Genomic DNA, 18,329 nt, shown 5'->3' with positions numbered 1-18,329 from the left:
CTATCTTCACATGGTAATTACTTTTTAAAAGAAAATAGCAGAAAAGAATGCAAACTGTACCCCCAGCTCTGCAGGAAAAGGTAGATGAGTGAGCAGGGATCTATTATAATTATACACCTGTATTTCTTGCTCTCTAATAGAAGTAATTTTCTTTCCTCCATGTGGTGGTAATAATAATACCCCTGGCTCCAGCAAGCTACACTTCTCAAAGAATGCCTCTTTCAAGACTGTCCCCTAGCAATAAAATACAACAAAAGGAAAACTTTAACATGTGTGATACAAAGAGAGAAAAGTCAGGAACAGACAAGTAATGAAAAACAAAGTTTTGTTTCTAACATAGGGGGGTAAGTTTTTGCAGGGGAAAAAATTAACAAGTGGCATTATGGAAAAAGCAAACAACGAATGACATTTACTAAATAGTGGGAGAGTATGGATGTTCTCAGCCCAAAATGTGAGCCACTGCACCATTTAGCCAATCCAGAGGCATAGTCCAGGCATAAGAGCTGCCTGACAGCATCAAGAAAACATGATACTGGTGTTCCGCGAGTCCCCTGAACAAGAATAAATAGTTTGCCTTAGCATTCTCTTCACCACATAGAATTGAATTCTGGTATCTGTTGGGCAGTGTCTGAGCCACAAATTGTATCACTGCCAGTTATCCTGGAAACTCTGGCTTCCAGAGACCTGAAGTGCCGTGGCATCTCCCACCTTGCTATTTTACTAATTCCCAAATTCTCTGGAGTATGTGAACTTGGCAGACACATAATGAAACATCCCAGAATAAAATTTAGATGTCCTTTTGGGTTACTTAGGCTGACCTTTAAATGCTAGAAGACTCACAGGCTGAGAACTTCTGATACAGTTTGTGATGGAGTTTAACAGAAATTTCAAAAGACGGTAACTGAGTCTTCAAAAATTTACACTGACAGACATTGTCATCAGACAAAATATGCTACAAGTAAGCAGGGCCATGCTTTTCTCTTAGCTCTTCCCCCTCCTCTCCACCCAAAGGGATTATGTTCATTGCAGAAACCATGTTTCTTAGACATAACTTTAACTCTGACCAAGGCATGGTTCCTATCCACTAGGTTACTTCTCCCACATTCCTGTTAATATAAAGAGAGGGTGAGGGGAAGGAACACAGCAAGCCTAATGCTAATAAATAGTAAATTTAAACAAAGGTCTTATGAGATGAAGTTAATTTGTCTCTTGTGACAAAACCAATTTCCTTTGGGAGAAATAACACTTGAATTAGAACAGAGAGGGAAAGGAGGGGGAAAAAAGAAAAAAGGAAAACATACAGTTGAAGGCCAGAGAAGATTCACTGAAAATAGATCTGACAGGAAGAGGCATATGAAGCTACTATTTACCATCAAGTGCAGCAAGCGTGCATCACCTCCTGGCAAGAGAGTTTAAAACTGTCAGAACACTATGGCTAATGCATTACTTTTTTTTACTATGGCTATTGCATTCCTGCTAATCATATCAAGGGACTGCAGAACAAGGACAAGGAACTATTTTAATATTTACCACTCAGTGATAACATTTAACAAGTGTCCTTTTATGGATGTGTTTTGCTGATCTACTTGCAAGGAAGGCTGGACCCAACTTTCTGGCTGCAAACAGCTAATTTAATTTCAAGTGCAAGCTAAAGTTATTTTGGAATACTACTCTTTGCTGGTTAGGTCAGGAATCAAACCTGTCACCTCCAAAAGTCCTATGTAAGAGGAACATGGTTCAATTTTCCTGTTCCCTATGCTGCATTTCTGAGAAGAGCATCCTTCTGAAATTTTCCTGCTTAATACTCCTTCTTTAACATGACATATGACCATTACCTCAGTTTCATTGCAGCAGAAGATATCAGAATAGGTATAAAACTGTGGATCTAGATCAGCAAGGGCTGGAGCTGGATTAAACAAAGTCTTTACTGGAAAAAAAAAAAGAAAAAGAAAGTCTAAATCTGTAGCGTTTTAGATTCATAAACCACCACTTGAAAGACCATTGTGTTTCAATCACAGACCCCAATGTTTATTATTAACACATGAATGACTCTCGGTTTTTGTATCCTCGTTTTACACAACTGCTAAAAGCTTTGTTTATTATATTAAAGTTCCATTCTAATTCATGTGCAGGCACCTGTCATGATGGGAACATGAGAAAAGAGTAACAGAAAAAACCCCAAGAAATCATTAAATTTAAAAAAAAGAGAAAAGCCTTAGACATTAATGCAATTTGTTTAACTGATGATGCTTCTTCCACGATATTAATAAGTTTTACAAGAACTGATTTAATTCTAGAATTTTTCAGTGTCTTTATCTGAGTTCTGTACATGAAGAATCACGAGTTATGGAGTAATGAAGGGCATGTCCAGACAGGGAGTTAAATGTGCTTCTGAATGTGTTACCTAACTTGTTCAAAATGCCACATTATAAAACTGTAGTGTAGACAAGGCGCTGTATATTTTTAATATGCTATCTGGCAGAGCTGGACCTAAACTTAACACATGGTAGAATATGTGAGTTTTTACTACCTAACTTTAAACTGTAGTAGCCTAAGGCCCCTTGTAGCAGCAGAAAAGGTTTGTCGGGAGGACAGTGTAAGTGACTTACTCACTATTAACACAGGAAGTCTGCAGCCTTGGTTTTTCACTTTGCCAATTCTATGATTAATACTTGTGTCTTAACCACAAGACCATCATTTTTAAATAAAGCACACACTCTTACTTCAGAAATATTCCTTATAGTCAGTGATCAAATCTTCCAAATTGGATGCCTAAATTTTCAGTCCTAAACACATATTTTGACTGTAAGCTATAGCATGTCAGACACCCTGAACACCTCTGAATCCCAGTTAATGCCCTAATAGACAAAGATGCACAGAGACTTCTGAAATCTGAGTACCAAGAAGTTTAGGTGATTAACACTTTGAAAGTTTTAGCCTTTGACTGTACAACTTTATCATGCCTCTCTACCTGCCTCATTAAAAAAAATATTAAAGTTACAAAGACTTTTACTCAGAAGTCAGAAAATGCCAGGATTAGGAATTCCAATGAAATCTTAATTTGGCTCCCTTATATTATTACAATACAGTATGTATTATAATAAACTCTTTAATTATATGATCACATACCACTGAAAAACAGCATGTGATCACATAATTAAAGACTGCAACATAATGCATATGCAGAAAGGAGACAAATTAAGGTTTCACAGGCAACCTTAACTCTTGCATTTCCTATTTTCTGAACTGCAACCCTAATGAAGTGTTCTTAAACATAAAACTTTAAGGCACACTTTCCTAGGTAAAACAAAGAAACAGGACATACTGGAAAACAGTCATGTGGCATCACACTGACATACAAATGGGTCAGGAGCAGCACTGGAAGTGTTCCAACTTGCATTTTAAGTACTACAGACTCATCATGAACACACTGTAATACACTACTGTTAGTTTTCTCCCATATTTACTATCTGCTGAGCATGGGGGGAGATAGAGGAACCCTAAGATCCTCTTTCAGGCTGTGAAGAAGAGCATGGCTTTTGAACAGGATAATGTTTGGTCCTCCTGAGGAACTTATTTTCTGCCCAAATTCTTTCATAGAATCACAGAATCATAGAATGGCCTGGGTTGGATAGCCACTTCCCCTCATCCTCTTCACTACACGCTTTGTAAAAAGTTTGTCTCCATCTTTCTTGTAGGCTCCCTTCAGGTACTGGAAGGCTGCAATTAGGTCACCCCAAAACTTCTCTTTTCCAGGCTGAACAATCCCACTTCTCTCAGCCTTTCCTTGTAGGAGAGGTGCTCCACACCTCTGATCATCTTGGTGGCCTCCTCTGGACTCTAACAGGTCCCTGTCTCTCCTATGCTGGGACCCCAGAGCTGGAGGCAGTGTTCCAGGTGGGGTCTCAGCAGAGCAGAGCAGAGGGACAGAATCCCCTCCCTGGCCCTGCTGCCCACACTGCTTTGGATGCAGCCCAGGACACGTTTGGCTTTCTGGGCTGTGAGTGCCCATGGCTGGGGCTTGTCCAGCCTCTCACTCACCAGCACCCCCAAGTCCTTCTCAGCAGGGCTGCTCTGATCTGTTCATCCCCCATCGGCCTGCTCCCTGACTCTACCTCCATATTCCAATCTCTATTCAACAAATGCTAATCTCTGTTCCAATTTTCTTTCTCTTTCAGCTTCTCCTTTTCTTCCTCTGCCACCCGCAAAACTCAAGGAAAACTCTCCTACGTTTCCTTTGTCTGAAATCAGCTCTCCATCCCCAGCATTCCCATCCAGCTTTGTCTCTTCTGAGACAAAGAAATTGTCTGTATTGAAATCAAGCAGGCTCCTGCTCTGTGCTTCCTGGGCCTACAACAGATCTTTAACAGTGTAAAAGAAGTTGCTAAAACCAGATTCAGGAGTTACACTGGAAGTCATGCTGCCCAAATGGACAAGTGCTTGTATGGACAGATGCTTGGCTAGCTGTGAAGCTCTTAACAATTTTCTGATGTCTGTGTGAAAGGTACTTATTTTCCAGAGGCCAATAATACAGTTAAAATCAGGCAGGTTTCCATAGCACTGTGAAGGCTTATCTTTAAAAGGAAGCTCCCCTGCTATCAAGTCTTAAGTAAATTTTAAGGTAGCTGGTATTCATAATTCAAAAGCTAGGGTAGGGTGGGAGGCATTTTCTATTGCCTGGTTTCTGCAACCACAGTGCTTTAGCAGAAATCACAAAGAGTTTAACCACAGACAAACAGCTGTTATGAAAAACTGTAGCCCAAGATTAAAAACTTGAATAGTCCAAAAAATAGATCTGTTTCTTGCAAGTGACATGGAACCTTTAACTGAGGCTGCTTCCAGCTCATTCTCCATGACAGTATTAATATGCTGGGCATTATCAGCCATCTTTTATGGAATCTGTCATTAGAGAAGTCCAGAACCAGACTTTCTGGAAGCAGCAGCAGCTTCTCACCATCAACCACTAAAAACCCGTAATTGTCCAGCCAGATTTCCACTCCAATTTATACCTACTTCATATAGTTATTCACAACCCTTCCTACCTTCCTTCCTTCCTTCCTTCCTTCCTTCCTTCCTTCCTTCCTTCCTTCCTTCTCACCACGATTGTCACAAGAATAATGAATAATCAATGCCACAATGAGAGGATGTCATACATGAGATGTCTCTCTCCAGCTTACAAAACCAGATCACCTTCACTGAAGAGAAGCAAAGAGTTCTTGCCCGTCTCCATATTCTTTCTCTCTTTTGTTTATTTCTTTCAGTGAGAATGAAGAAAAGCAAGCAAAAAACCCCATTGTAACAGAGGTTTGAGGCATCTGGGTATGCATCTGTTTTACACAAAAATAGTCAAGTGAACATTCTAACATGAAGTGCTACATAATACATGAGGGTATTGCAAGCTAAAAGAAGGGAAATTGCATTAACAATTTACTGTTGGCTACAGATAGGTTTTTACAGTGCTACAGACTCAGCTGTTTACTTAGATTTGATGGCACATGACATTTGAACATGTGTAGCCTATTGTTTTAAAGCAGAAGCAACTAAACTTCCCTGACAGAAGAGCTGCACAATGATAACACACTGACAGCACAGAACTACAGCTGGCCCAGAGTGAACTACTATCTTTTCTTGATATATTGTGCTATCTACAGTTGCTAAGTGTTTGCATATCTGTTCTGTGTATCAGGTTTTAATTTTTTCAATTGCTTTTAAAAAAATCTTGTCTTTTCTTCTGTCACAGACTGGTGTCTTGCCATAGGAGGGTGACAAAAGTGTGAAGCATCTTGCCAAAACTGTTTATAGAGTTAGAAATAGACAGAATAAGTCATGGATAGTGATTCATGATTCTACTATAGTCCATTAACCACTAGATTAAGAATGCTGCTATCCATTTTCACAAAATGTAATGAAAAAAATACAGTGCAACAGGTGCACAACAGGTCATGGTGCAGAAGGTGAACTGGAGAGCCCACAATTCCAGCATGCTGTGATCTACTGGAGGTAGCCTGGGTCCAGCTTCAAGAAACCAGTTAGTTCTGATCCCAGTTCCATCCCTGATCCGCTGCATGACTGACTATGCTATGAGCTGTCCCCTCCCAGTCTGATCTTCTGGATAGAAGGGAAGAAATTTTTTTTAATCTCATATAGATGCCTCTCTTGCATAATTATTTACTTAGTGTTCAAATACCGTGGTAATTGTGCTTGAGTAACTGAAAGCATTACAGGCACTTAAACAACAAAAACATTATGTTGGTAATGAAACCCCATCCTGTTCAAGCAAAATGTCAGCTTTCATCTACATATACACTACACTGAAGGAACAATGCCCTACATTTAAAAGTACCAAACAGTAACAATTTTCTAATAATTTCACAGACCATGACTGTCTCTATGCAATGGCATCATGCCCAGTCACACTCTACGAATTTTGGTTAGGAAGAAAAAGCTTCTTTTTTTTTTTATTTTAAGGATGTAAACTACTATATAAAAAACCACAGCCATACCTACTGCTATGCTGGGAGAACATGGGCCCTAAGTCTGATTCTGAGGTAATTTCATTCACTTTCCTGTGTGTGCAGCTTTACAGACCTGCATTCATTATTCCTGTTCTGCTCTGGAATCATAGCAGAGTCAGACCCAAAACTCCTGACCTAACAACATTATACTGTATTTAGTCACAACACAAAAATAGGAGGAAAGGCAGCACCAGACATATACAGGAAGATTATAAGGGTATGAGTTGATTTGCTATTCAAGGTTAACACTGCAAAATTTTTTAAGTGAATTCAGTTTTCATTAGCATAGCATGAATTTTTTGGCTATTGTTTCAATTCTAAATAAAACTAATACGACAGAAACCAGAATAGACTACAGGATCTTTATTTAGAAAGCACGATAAAGAGTATTTTTCATGTAGCACAAACGTAAGAGAGAGAATGGCTTTTGCTAAATTACCTCCACTGGCACGTGCCATTTTCAGAGCTTCAAGAGAAACAGCAGGGGTTATTTCTAGCTGGCAAACAACCACTTTGGCTTTACAGATGACATCAGAAGCCCTCTTCAGGTCTTCAAAATTTAAAAGCAGGTTAGCTCCTGGGACTATGACAATAACGTTCTGTCCTAAAGAGAAGATATCATGTTTTTTACTTTAACTTTGGCAATAAAGTATGTAAAACAATTCCTTACACTTTTTATAATACATTTCAGATGAGTATTTCAATTTACTTTCCAAAAAACCCCAATAAAATTGTATGCATTGCTGACATTTTCAGATACACAAATATTTCAGAGGATAATCAAAAAGATCAATGTGCTAATGAACTAACACTGCACAACAAATGCAATATATATTCCTTTGGGGAAAATCATGTATGGGCATTCCCCAGTCTTATTTTGGTGTTTTCTGTGAACTCTAAAGAAGCACTGTACTAGTCACAGTGGAGATGGTAGATACAAGCTGAGGGTGATATTTGCATCTTCCTGAAATATTCCAGTAGCATTTGGAAGAGAAAAGCATCAATGTGATTACTGAATTCATATGCCAAAAATGGCATAAAAATTTTAATTTTCCCATCAGCTGGGAACAAAAAGTATTTCACAGCTAAGAAAATTATGCATGTTCTTTAGATTTCAGAGAAGCAGGCTTGCACCATTTACCTGAGACATTTCAAGTTAGGGCTCCTAAGCATCATGAAAACCAGAACCAGTTTGTCACCGAAGCCCAGAAAGGTGATGCCTGTGTCTAGGCAAAGTTTTATCAGAAGTGAGTAAACAGGGTGGGCAACAGCCTCTCCTGCCCTTAGAGCTGGCCAAGAGAATGGTGTAAGCAAAGCTGTGCGTGTGGAAGCTCGGCAGTGTCTCAAAGCACAACTAAGATCCTTTTTAGTCTTGTAGTTTGTTTTACAGTTAGGTGAGGTTCATTTACGTAGGTTCCAAATATTCTTTTGTTTTTCTTCAGACACACACATCACCTTCTTTTATTGCAGCTTCTTTCTTTTTTTAATCTCTGTTACAACACTTAGAGACCTTCAGGCATGGGTGCCTTCAAATTAAAATTTATTATTAATCACTCGGGTATTAACTTCAATAAGTCAGTTGTTCCTTGATTTACAGGCTCAGCCCGCCCCCGCTGAAGATTCCTTTAAGGACTGCCAATCATTAAAGGCTACCAATTCTGTAATGAACTGAATTACTCTGCAAATAAATATTTATGTTTTTAAATACATTATTTTTGTTGAATGTGACTTCAAAGTCCTTTGACTAAGAACGTGCAAATCTTCTCTCCCTAAATACATTCTGCAAAGAAAGCAGGACAATGGAAAGAATAATATAGTGATCTCAGAGGGAGGGACCGAAGCTTTCCAAAGCAATTCTGCTGTCAATGGTTTGGTACAGAACAGCTGCATATGAAAAGCAAAACCTCAGCACTTAAAGCCAACGCCCTGCTTTTCAACAGACAATGATGGGCATCTTGGATAAAAAACAAAAGAAAAGAAAACAAAAAACCTTCTGCAATAAGTAAATGTTCCCAAAGATATCTGAATCCTGTTGAGGAAATATTCAAAGGCAAACTGCACCCATTTTGCCAGGCATATATTTTGATAGCTTTAGGGTGCAGCAGTGCAAGCAGTAAAAGACAGGGAATCAGTGGAACAAGAATCTCTTTCATTTCTGCCTGGCCTCTGTGCTTCCTAGAATCTCAGATTCTATCCACATGCCTTGCTGCATTATCTTGCTGAACTATTTAGCTGTACTGACATGTATATTATTATTAGAATTTAGAGCTAATGGCCCAAGGCAGCAAGGAGGGCTGTTTGCTGAAACCCATATGTGCAAATTCAAGGTAGACCATGCTACACTGGATCACAGTCTGAAGCTTTTCTTCATAACTACAAAAGGTCAGATACTTAAAGTCTGCTTTCAAACCTGCCAGGGAAATGCAGTACCTACTGTGGTGCAACAGTCCAGACGGACTAAACCCAAGCTGGAGGGAAACCCCCCCCCATTCTGTTCTTAGCTATATATACCACACTTACTGAATGACAGCAGTCACCACAAACTTGCACCAGGCATTCTGCATGAAGGCAGAATCTGGACCCATGCACGCACAATTAATACAAAATTTTTATTAACAGCAACCATTTTGTTGAAAGCAATTATTTCTTGCCAGGGAAATCAGATGGGAATTCAGCATCAGGGACAACAGAGTTAAAGACAGATGGCAAAGAGGGGTGAGATTCATCTTGTCCAACATGAACTAATTTTTTAAGTTTAAAAAAATCCTACACACTAGAAAAGTCTAAGAAAACTAATTTCTAAAAATTATTTTTCTATGTGCCTTCAACAAGGAGAAGAGACAAATATTTTCAGAGGTTTTTTAGTCTTACATATCTTAGGTATCTGTTTGAGGAGGAGATAAACTGTTGTCCAGAAGAGTCTATGTACCTCTGTTAACTCTAGGGGAAGCCTTAAGCTGTAGACACTCCAGTGAGGTAAAACATTATCCACACCAAGAATGAGAATAATACATTTACTGCATTACCGTTAATTCTAAAATCTCTTTTCTTAGACTAAAAATATCAGTTTTGATGGGTACATCTATATAACTTTGAGTTTTTGCAGACATCAGCTAGACTATTAAGGGCCACATTCACACTTGCTATAAGCTGTAACAGCTAAATGAAACCGATAAGCTTGCACAAGCTTACACCAGATGGGGATTGGGTCCAATCAGGATGAATGCTGCATACATAAAAACTGTCCTAAGCTGGGCTTCTAAAATGACTACTGCCAGTTCTTAGAAAGATGGATAACTCAAGCCAGACTGTTTTTTTACAAGGGTCATCTTACAGATGACACCAGATGGGAAGTGCCAGTGGAAAAATCAAATGTCAAACCAGTAAACACCACAGTGCAATAAATATCACTCTTTAAAACTGATGACAAGCCTAAAAACCACCAGTAGTGCTTAGAATTCATCAAAATATCAAATACATCAAACAAGGCAATTGTAACAATAGCTGCAGAGCTTGTGCATAATAATTCATACAGAAGAAAATTATATTTGTGATCAGAAAAGAATGTTACAAGAAAAACATGTGCTGCCAAATCACATAGTTCATAAATATGAAGGTGAGTTTTGGGTGTGTTATGGTATCATAATTTCTAGGCAACCACTTAATAGGAGTATTGAAGAGTCTTGCACACAAACAATCAAGTTAATGAAGAAAGTTAATATGTAGAAAGTCTCTAAAATTGAGGTGACATTTCTTCATAAACCTGAAGGTTCAAACCAAAGATTTTTCTCTATGGAAAGTATAATATAAACAAGCTGGCATATGTATTCTAAGTTTGCCGTGTTTACTTAGCCTTACCTAAATATATATTTTGAATGTTTTTTTACTACTTGTGCTTTGGTACTGAAGGTACACTCAAGTTACAAAATAATGTCTATTCACTGTTCATGAATGATTAATAACTTTATCATAAAGTCAGCACAATGCCTGTCTCAAGTGAGGGTTATCTTGCAGTGTTCTGTGTAGGTGTGCTCTAAGTCCTAACTTGAAATAATCAAGGGAATTTTAATCATGATTTGCCAATCTCTGTTGTACCTCCACTGAATTTTTGCTATGAATATGAATATGAAAGCTGTCAGACTTGTTCAAACCTCTAGTCCAGTTAGGCCAACATAATGGCAGCATCAACAGTCAGTGCCAGATATGGACAAAGATGCAATAACCTTCAGAGGTAATCATGTAAAAAATTATTCACAAAGAGGGTTTTTTCCTCCCTACATGTGTGTAAAAGTACAACACACATCATCACTTTATGGAGCTCTTCCCATCCAATATCACATTGCTAGCAGAAGGTGTGCTAAGTGACAGAGCTAGTGGCAAGAAGGCAGACTGAAAGGGGAAACAAAACCTGGGGTTCAAAGTGGTGTGATGCACCTTGAAGAAAATGTGTTAAGAAAAGCAGCTGGATGTACCAGCTTTTATCCTTAAGAGAGAAAGTACAGATTTGAAGTGTACAGGGTCCTGGTATACTGAAGCTTGTGTTTAGTCAAATCAAAACTTTCTGAACAGGCAGTAGCATAAAAGAGAACAACTGAAAGGAACACAAGGTCCCAGAAATATTTCTGCACAGATTTCTGAGATCAGCCCAGAGGGAACCTTTGCAGCATCTCTGGGCTGCACATTTTTCAGTGCAGCTCTATAAACTTGTTAAACATCTCTCCACCATTTTGCATTAAAGCAGAGATTGAACCACTCTATCTTTTATTGAAACTATACTGCATTGTCCCAGAATATAATCAACTTCGAGAGTATCAAATGTGCCTGACAATTTTCAAATTTTTAGCACTTTGCCAATTACAATAGCGGGTGAGTTATACTTGTGCAATTCAGTAACCAGTCAAAAACTTCCTAGAAATTCTGCAGCACCAGTTAGACAGACAGAGGTAACATCAGGAAAGATTAACTTCAGAGCCTTGTCTGACTGTGATTGCTACAGCTTTCTTTTGCTCTGCCTTCACTCATACATCACAGTCTCATACACCCTCTACTTGCATATCTCCTACTTCTCCCTGTAATTTTTCTCAGCTGGTTTGAGTTGGTATTTTTCCCAAGTATCAGTGCTTGTAAAGAATTGGTAAGAAGGGTAGGTTAGGTGTGTAACAATACGGCAATGAAAACTTGTCAATTTAAAGAGATGATAGCTATGTTTTTTATTTGTCCCTCATGTTAACACAAAACACCATCACCAACCCTAACTTCAAATGCTTCCCTTTTAGGTATAATTTGAACTAGCAGAAATTAATTTACATCAGTCCACTGAGTGCTGTGGTGTTTCAGCTATGCCAGCACAGCCACTGCAGTAAAACATGCATGTGTAGACAAGCCCTTTGAAAACTGCTGTAAAGCCTGTTTAGGTCAAATCAGCCAGGTTTCTACAGAAAAAAATCAAAATGTCTCTTGCAACAGCAAAGCACATAAGTACTGCTATTTTACTGCAATTTACTCAATTCAGGCGCCAGATGGTTTTTGAGAGAAGTAACAACGAGAACCATTACCAATTCTGTGCATCTGTTTGCTTTAGAGCATAGTTCTGACCAGGTTTGCTCTTCTACTAGATTTTAAATCAAATTTGAGGCCAGTGCTAACTTAGCATACAATTTTTCAGGTATTCAGAGGCACAAACTACATGACATTATGCATTATTCATGCCACTGCGTGAATCACAAGACTGCCATATACCCTTCACACTGACACTAACACGTAAAATAGCCCACTGTGAACCCCGTGGCTCAGAACAATCCACTTCCCTTTCCTGGTGCTTATAAAGGTTTTACATCCACAAGATTGTTTTGTTCCTTATCCTTCAGAAAAATTCTTGATGGTAAAATTTTAACAGGTCATCCTCTGTTCATTCAAGTTTAGACTGTTTTTATCTTAGTTGGCCATGTGTATGAATTAGGAAATAATAAGACTGCTTCTTATTCAACTACTCTGGACAGCAAGCCTAGTGCAAAACATGTACAAAACAGTGAGGCCCAGGAGCACTACTGGATTCCCACAGTCCCTCCTGTTTACAATGGCCATAGTGACTGTAAGCAGCATAAGAAATAAGTGTCAAGAGTTGCTGTGTAATCTACCTGCTGATCCAAGCCAAGTTAACAGGCAGGTATCCAGGTTATCCAATATATTAGAGTTACCTTACTTCTGAATTAGAGCTGTCATGCAAGGCTTGGATTAATCTTACTTAGGGAAAATTAAACTCACATCTCCAACTAATTTGCCTAATTTTCCTGAATATTCCTGTGTAGGCTTGCCTTTAGTCACAGTTTCTTCCCAGTTTTGCTGTATGAGTAAATAGTTATGTTTCCTTTCCCATTTTGAGCTGTAGCCCAATGTACAACCATCAGGTTACATAGAAGCTTGTTAAGTTGATGTGTCAGCTAAACTGTGGTAACTGTTCAAATGAAGCCTCTTAGCAACTCCAAAAGTGAACTAATCCAATCACATTTAATTCGTTGCATTTGCATAAACATTACCCATCCTGAGCTCTATATTTTGATCCAGACACACTTCTTTTAAAGGCTCTCAATAGCTTGAGGAAACAGCTTGAAAAGACATGGCACTTAGGTAGATGGTTTAGTGGTGGACTTGGCAGGGCTGGGTTAATGGCTGGACTCCGTGATCTTAAAAGGTCTTTTTCAACCTAAATGATTCTGTAGTAAAAGTGATGGGTAAGTTGTAGTGGAAAAGGAGAGCTTTAACCTTCTCACATACTGTGTGTTCAGGACAATATAAAACAAGTAGATCAGCTGGCTGATTAAATTATGCTTGAGGAAAAGATATAAAGTTTTCTGAGGATAGTTTAGCAGTCTTGAAAAAAAATATGAAAACAAGCCAAATCTTTATTTCTTCCCCTGCAAAATGAGAGCGAAGGCACAGTCTACAGAAAACTAACACGGAAAAAAAATATGCCATTTCACTGTGTACTCATCACTGCAGATGCAACTTGAAATCAAAATCTGTGGTAAAATTACAAGATCAACAGAAATATTTCTTCTTATACTGAGGACAATTCCTTTTCCTGATTGAGGGCATAATGACTCAGTGTCATTATGTCCTGAGGAGGCAACCCTTCCCTCACAGGACCAGAGGAAATGGCCTCAAGTTATACCTGGGAGACTTAGATTGGATATTAGGAAAAATTTCTTCACTAAAAGGGTTGTCAAGCACTGGAATAGGATGCACAGTCACCAACCCTAAAGGTATTGAAAAGACATGTGGTTGTGGCACTTAGGTAGATGGTTTAGTGGTGACTTGGCAGGGCTGGGTTAATGGCTGGACTCTGTGATCTTAAAAGGTCTTTTTCAACCTAAATGATTCTGTAGTAAAAGTGCTGGCTAAGCTGTAGTGGAAAAGGAGAGTTTTAACCTTCTAATACACTGTGTGTTCAGGAAATGCAAAACTAGTTAGATCAGCTGGTGATTGAATTATGGCTATCACACTGCTAATTTAAGCATCTGATTCTGCTGCTTTTAGGCACCTAATCCTACATTGCCTGCAGTAAACAGAACTGCAACTAAGTGTGAATAAAATAATGAAAAAATTGAAAAAGTAAAAAAAAAAAAAAAAAAATCCACAATTAACAGTGACAATGCCAAGGTTTCTTTTATGGCTGTAAAGGCAGAACAAAGAGGACAATTCAGAGCAGAAATATGTACCTTCACTGTTGACAATTATTGAAGCAGTTCCCGTAGCAGCATCTATAGTTTGACCTACAAATGCTAAGAAAGGGAAAAGTTAAAGCATGCACTAGTTCAATACATTACTTTCAGCCAATAGTATGTGATGCTGTTTAATTGAATTAAATCTAAAATGAACCCATAACCTCCAGCAATTTAAAAATGCTAATTACTCTTTCATGTGCAACAATGCCAGTGAAGCTAACAACAACAAAAAGTGTTAATTTACACCCACAAAACAGAAATATGAGTCCAACATTCTTTAATTTGGCTACATCTCTGCTTTAGAGAAAGCATGTTATTTATACAGCCATCTCAGGCACTCTACTCCTACTTGGAAATATTTCTTTTATCCAATGAAACAATAGAATCAAGGCTAAAGAAAAACAAAAATACTAAAACAACCCAGCATCTCATTCTGTGTAGATTTGCATTTCAGCAGTAATATTAACAAGTGCTAGGAAAGCAGTGATGGGGTTCTGTGTTTCCTCTTTGGATTGTTATTCAGAGAAAGTAACATGATGCTGGCAGTACTGTCTGTTAGAAAGACTGTTCCACATTTACTACTATAAGAACCTGTTTTCAGATGACAGCAATTTGTCAAATGCTAACCAATGGTGGGAAACTGGTAGTAGCAACCAGTAGCACTGTAGCAGAAAACTGACCAAGAAGCTGAGGGTTTCTTTTTTCTTCCCCAAGAACTCTCTTTGAGAAAAATCTACTATTCCATTTGAGACAAATTCTGGTAACCTTTTGTTTAAGGAGCTCTGGTGTTCTAACATTTTAGAACATGGACTTGATGCTGGGCAAAAGTGGGGTTTTTTCTCAAGATGTGGCCTTTGTGGCCAGTTTAACAATCTGCTCCAATTTGAACAAGGATGAAAAAACACCTTACATCATGCTCATTTGGTTTTGCTAAAGTCTTGCAGAACTTCCCTTGCAATTACAGCTTCTTTTCACCATGAATTGTCTGCACACTGGAATTGAAAGCAGAGAATTTGTGCCTTCTGTACTCTCAATGCTCTTGCAGCATGAGCAGCAAGTTGCCTGGTTCAAATGTGTGAAAGGGAACAACAAATCAGTAAAGATCTAAATGGTCTGAGCAGCACTGGCAGCTGGTTGGCTGTGGAAGACAAGAAGACTGGGAAAGGGGAAAATCACAAAAAAGATTTGAATTGGAAAGAAAAGGGGTATGCTGATATGCTAGTAAACAGAAGAGCAACATAAAGAAGACATACAACAAGGACCCAAGATATGAGAGCTGGCAGAACTGGCATTATACTAGGGATTTTCATCCAGCGCCCAGTATCCTTATGTACAACAACAAGGATATGCTGTAAAAGGATTAAATGAGAATGAAAAGCCTATGATAGAAATAAGACCATCTTGAGCAAAAAGCTGATTGAATTGCCCTTGCCTTCAGATCTTGAAATACAAGTTAGGATCCTGGATCAGCCTCACCAGCAATATATCTTATTTTTCTCCAGGGCTGATCAATGTAGGAGCTGACAATCAAACACCATTCTGAGATATTCTTAACTCAACCAGGAGAAATTGGTACCTTGGACCTAAACGTTCCAACCCTTCAACTGATCTACCTAGGTATCAATGAACTGCCATATGATAGAGTTTCTGAATTTTTTCCCCTACATTTTTCTTTTGCTGCTATAAAGACTATTTAAAAATTCATGTAAAGATTGCAAGATCAATCATTTAAATCAGAAAACATTATGGTTCTTTGTGGCATATGCATTTTAATTAAGTGCTATGCATTATAATTGCTTTATTTACACAATCAAAGACACAAGGTAGGCATGCTTTGGAGGCATTCAGAACTGTACACTAACAGACACTGTTTTTATGGTTTCCTTGCTTGGTTTCTTGCCTAAGTTGAAAGATACACAATGAATAAACTTATATATACATTTGTGAAATATTTAGATGCTACACTGATAAGCATAATAAAAAAGCCCATAAAATACTGATAGTTTTTTCTTTAAGGCAGGATTTGAATAATGCAGTAGATTAAGCCCGTGGATGCACATTAAACAGAAGAGGAAAACAGAATATTGAATTGCCACCTAGTGATTACATTTGTCCATCCTTGTCCACCCCGAAGGAGACAAGAGTCATACAGACAAAAATGTAATCATGTAGTTAAGCAGCGCACAGTAGAGAGGGAATTGGTTTTACAAAGGTGCAAAGATAATAGAATATTGTGTATGTTTAATTTTCCCTTTTTCTGAAAGCCTTTTAACATTGATTTTTGTGTGTATGTGTGCTAACATCAGCTGCAGTCTCTGAAATGACTGCAGGGGTCAGTTCACAAAGCAAAGGTGAAATGTACTGTGTTTACCATTGAAATTCCACTCCATCCCTCCTCTGACAACATGAAGTTGAGAATGAATAATCAGACTGAATTTTTCAATTTCTCACCAGGCATTATCATCATTAATGCCAGACTAAACAATTGCATAACAGCAAGTTATCTTCAGGTGACTTGCACTGATGCAATCATCTGAGGTTTAGAGGTAATAACACTGCATTTTAATTTTAGGGGTACAGCTGATTTCAGAAGTCCCAAGATTCTCTCTCATATTCAGTAATTCTTGGCAGCTGTATCAAAAGAGTTATTCACAGTTTTGAATGGTAAAATAAGGCCAAAAAAAAAAAAATCCTCCACTACCAGTTTTTAAAGTTTAAAAATAAATTTTAAAATAAAATTTTACCTGTAGAAATACCATTCTTCTTCAGATTATCAACATAATCATTGCCAAAGGAATCCTTCCCAACCTATACAAAAGATAAAAGCAGGGTTTTCTTTACAGAAAGGTGAGAGGGTAGATAGACCATCTTTAGACAACCAATTGCTCTAATGTAATTTAAATACAACACTTTTAGTCTTGAAGCCCTTTGCCTTATTAATCAACAAATAATAAATTAAGAAATAATAGTACACATGTATTAATAGTATTAGCAAAGAATAAGAACAGTGTTCTGCAGTTTTCTCCTCCTCTGTTACAAACACCCATGTTTCTATATTCAAGTTTCATCCTCATACAATCCCTGTGCTCCTTTTACACTGAGACTTCTGGGGATTTTAAAATCTGGACATGTACTGAATTATTCAGCTTTGAATTGAAAGCATTGACATCAGTTCTGGTGTCTTTCTTAATTGCAGTTTGTATTCTAAATTTTCTACCTCGGTGGAAAAATATCAAACTGTGTCTATGGGATAGAAAGTGACAATAAACACTGCATTACCAATTTCTACAACTCTCAGTACTAAATGTACTGTTTAGAAATTCGACATTTTTTGTTTGCATTATCAAGCAACAGCAGATCAAGTCGCATTAGGGAGTCAAGCTATGGTCTATTGTTTTTCTAACAGCAAGTTAAAAAGCTTGTAATTTCAGTTCCATTAATCTTTTTAGCTGAAAACAATTCTGCTTGCTGTTTATTCAGACTAATATAAATTTCTTTTTGTTACATTACACAAGCTGAACAAAGGAGATGAGGTATATGGAAAAAAAAAATAGTTTAACTCACTTAATATCATGCTAGGATTTTCAATATATTTATAATGCCAACAAAGCTTTTGATTCACCACTTTTAGCCTGTTTTCAGCATGCATAGCATGTGCTCCCAATTCCAAGAGCGAGTTGTGTATCTGAGCAGTATCAAAGACTAACCCAATGCTACGGGAAGTATTTTTGCAAGAGGAAAAAAGAAACGTCTTTCAGATTAGAAGCCAAATCGAGATCCTGGTTATGGGTCTAGAGGAGCCCTAACCAATTATCCATCTTCTCATAAAACAGTATGACACAGCTAATGGTGTACTTGGTTACTAGAAGCACAAAGCAGCTGCCTCTACCAGCTGTTGTTAGAAATTTTTCTATTTATGAGCTCAGTCCTTCAGAAAGCATGGAGAAGGCCTGAGTACCAGCTAGTGATCACAAGAATTGAACACTATGATTCAGAATTCTAAAATTTAAAGTGTCACAGATGGATGATTCTTCTCCTCACATATTTGATTGCATAACCATGATTTGAAACTTCCATTTCCTACAACATC

At 38.0% G+C, this 18,329-nt stretch overlaps 1 protein-coding gene across 3 annotated transcripts in view; it reads right to left on the bottom strand.

Annotated features, from left to right (window-relative positions):
- The window catches only part of RBKS (ribokinase), a 53,727-nt gene that overhangs the window by 29,586 nt on the left and 5,812 nt on the right, over positions 1 to 18,329 (bottom strand). For 2 of the 3 annotated variants that reach the window (XM_017744812.1, XM_017744810.1), the window contains exons 2-5: positions 16,984 to 17,047; positions 14,234 to 14,296; positions 6,955 to 7,119; positions 1,836 to 1,927 (exon numbers count right to left, since the gene is read on the bottom strand). In XM_017744812.1, the coding sequence (XP_017600301.1) occupies positions 1,836 to 1,927; positions 6,955 to 7,119; positions 14,234 to 14,296; positions 16,984 to 17,047 (384 nt within the window). The remainder of the gene's footprint in view (positions 1 to 1,835; positions 1,928 to 6,954; positions 7,120 to 14,233; positions 14,297 to 16,983; positions 17,048 to 18,329) is intronic. The other variant, XM_017744811.1, reaches the window with a different exon arrangement.

The sequence above is a fragment of the Corvus brachyrhynchos genome, unplaced genomic scaffold, assembly GCF_000691975.1.
Source record: "Corvus brachyrhynchos isolate BGI_N302 unplaced genomic scaffold, ASM69197v1 scaffold258, whole genome shotgun sequence".
Lineage (NCBI taxonomy): Eukaryota > Metazoa > Chordata > Aves > Passeriformes > Corvidae > Corvus > Corvus brachyrhynchos.
Note: the sequence above shows the minus strand (reverse complement) of the source record. Positions and strands in the feature narration are given on the sequence as shown.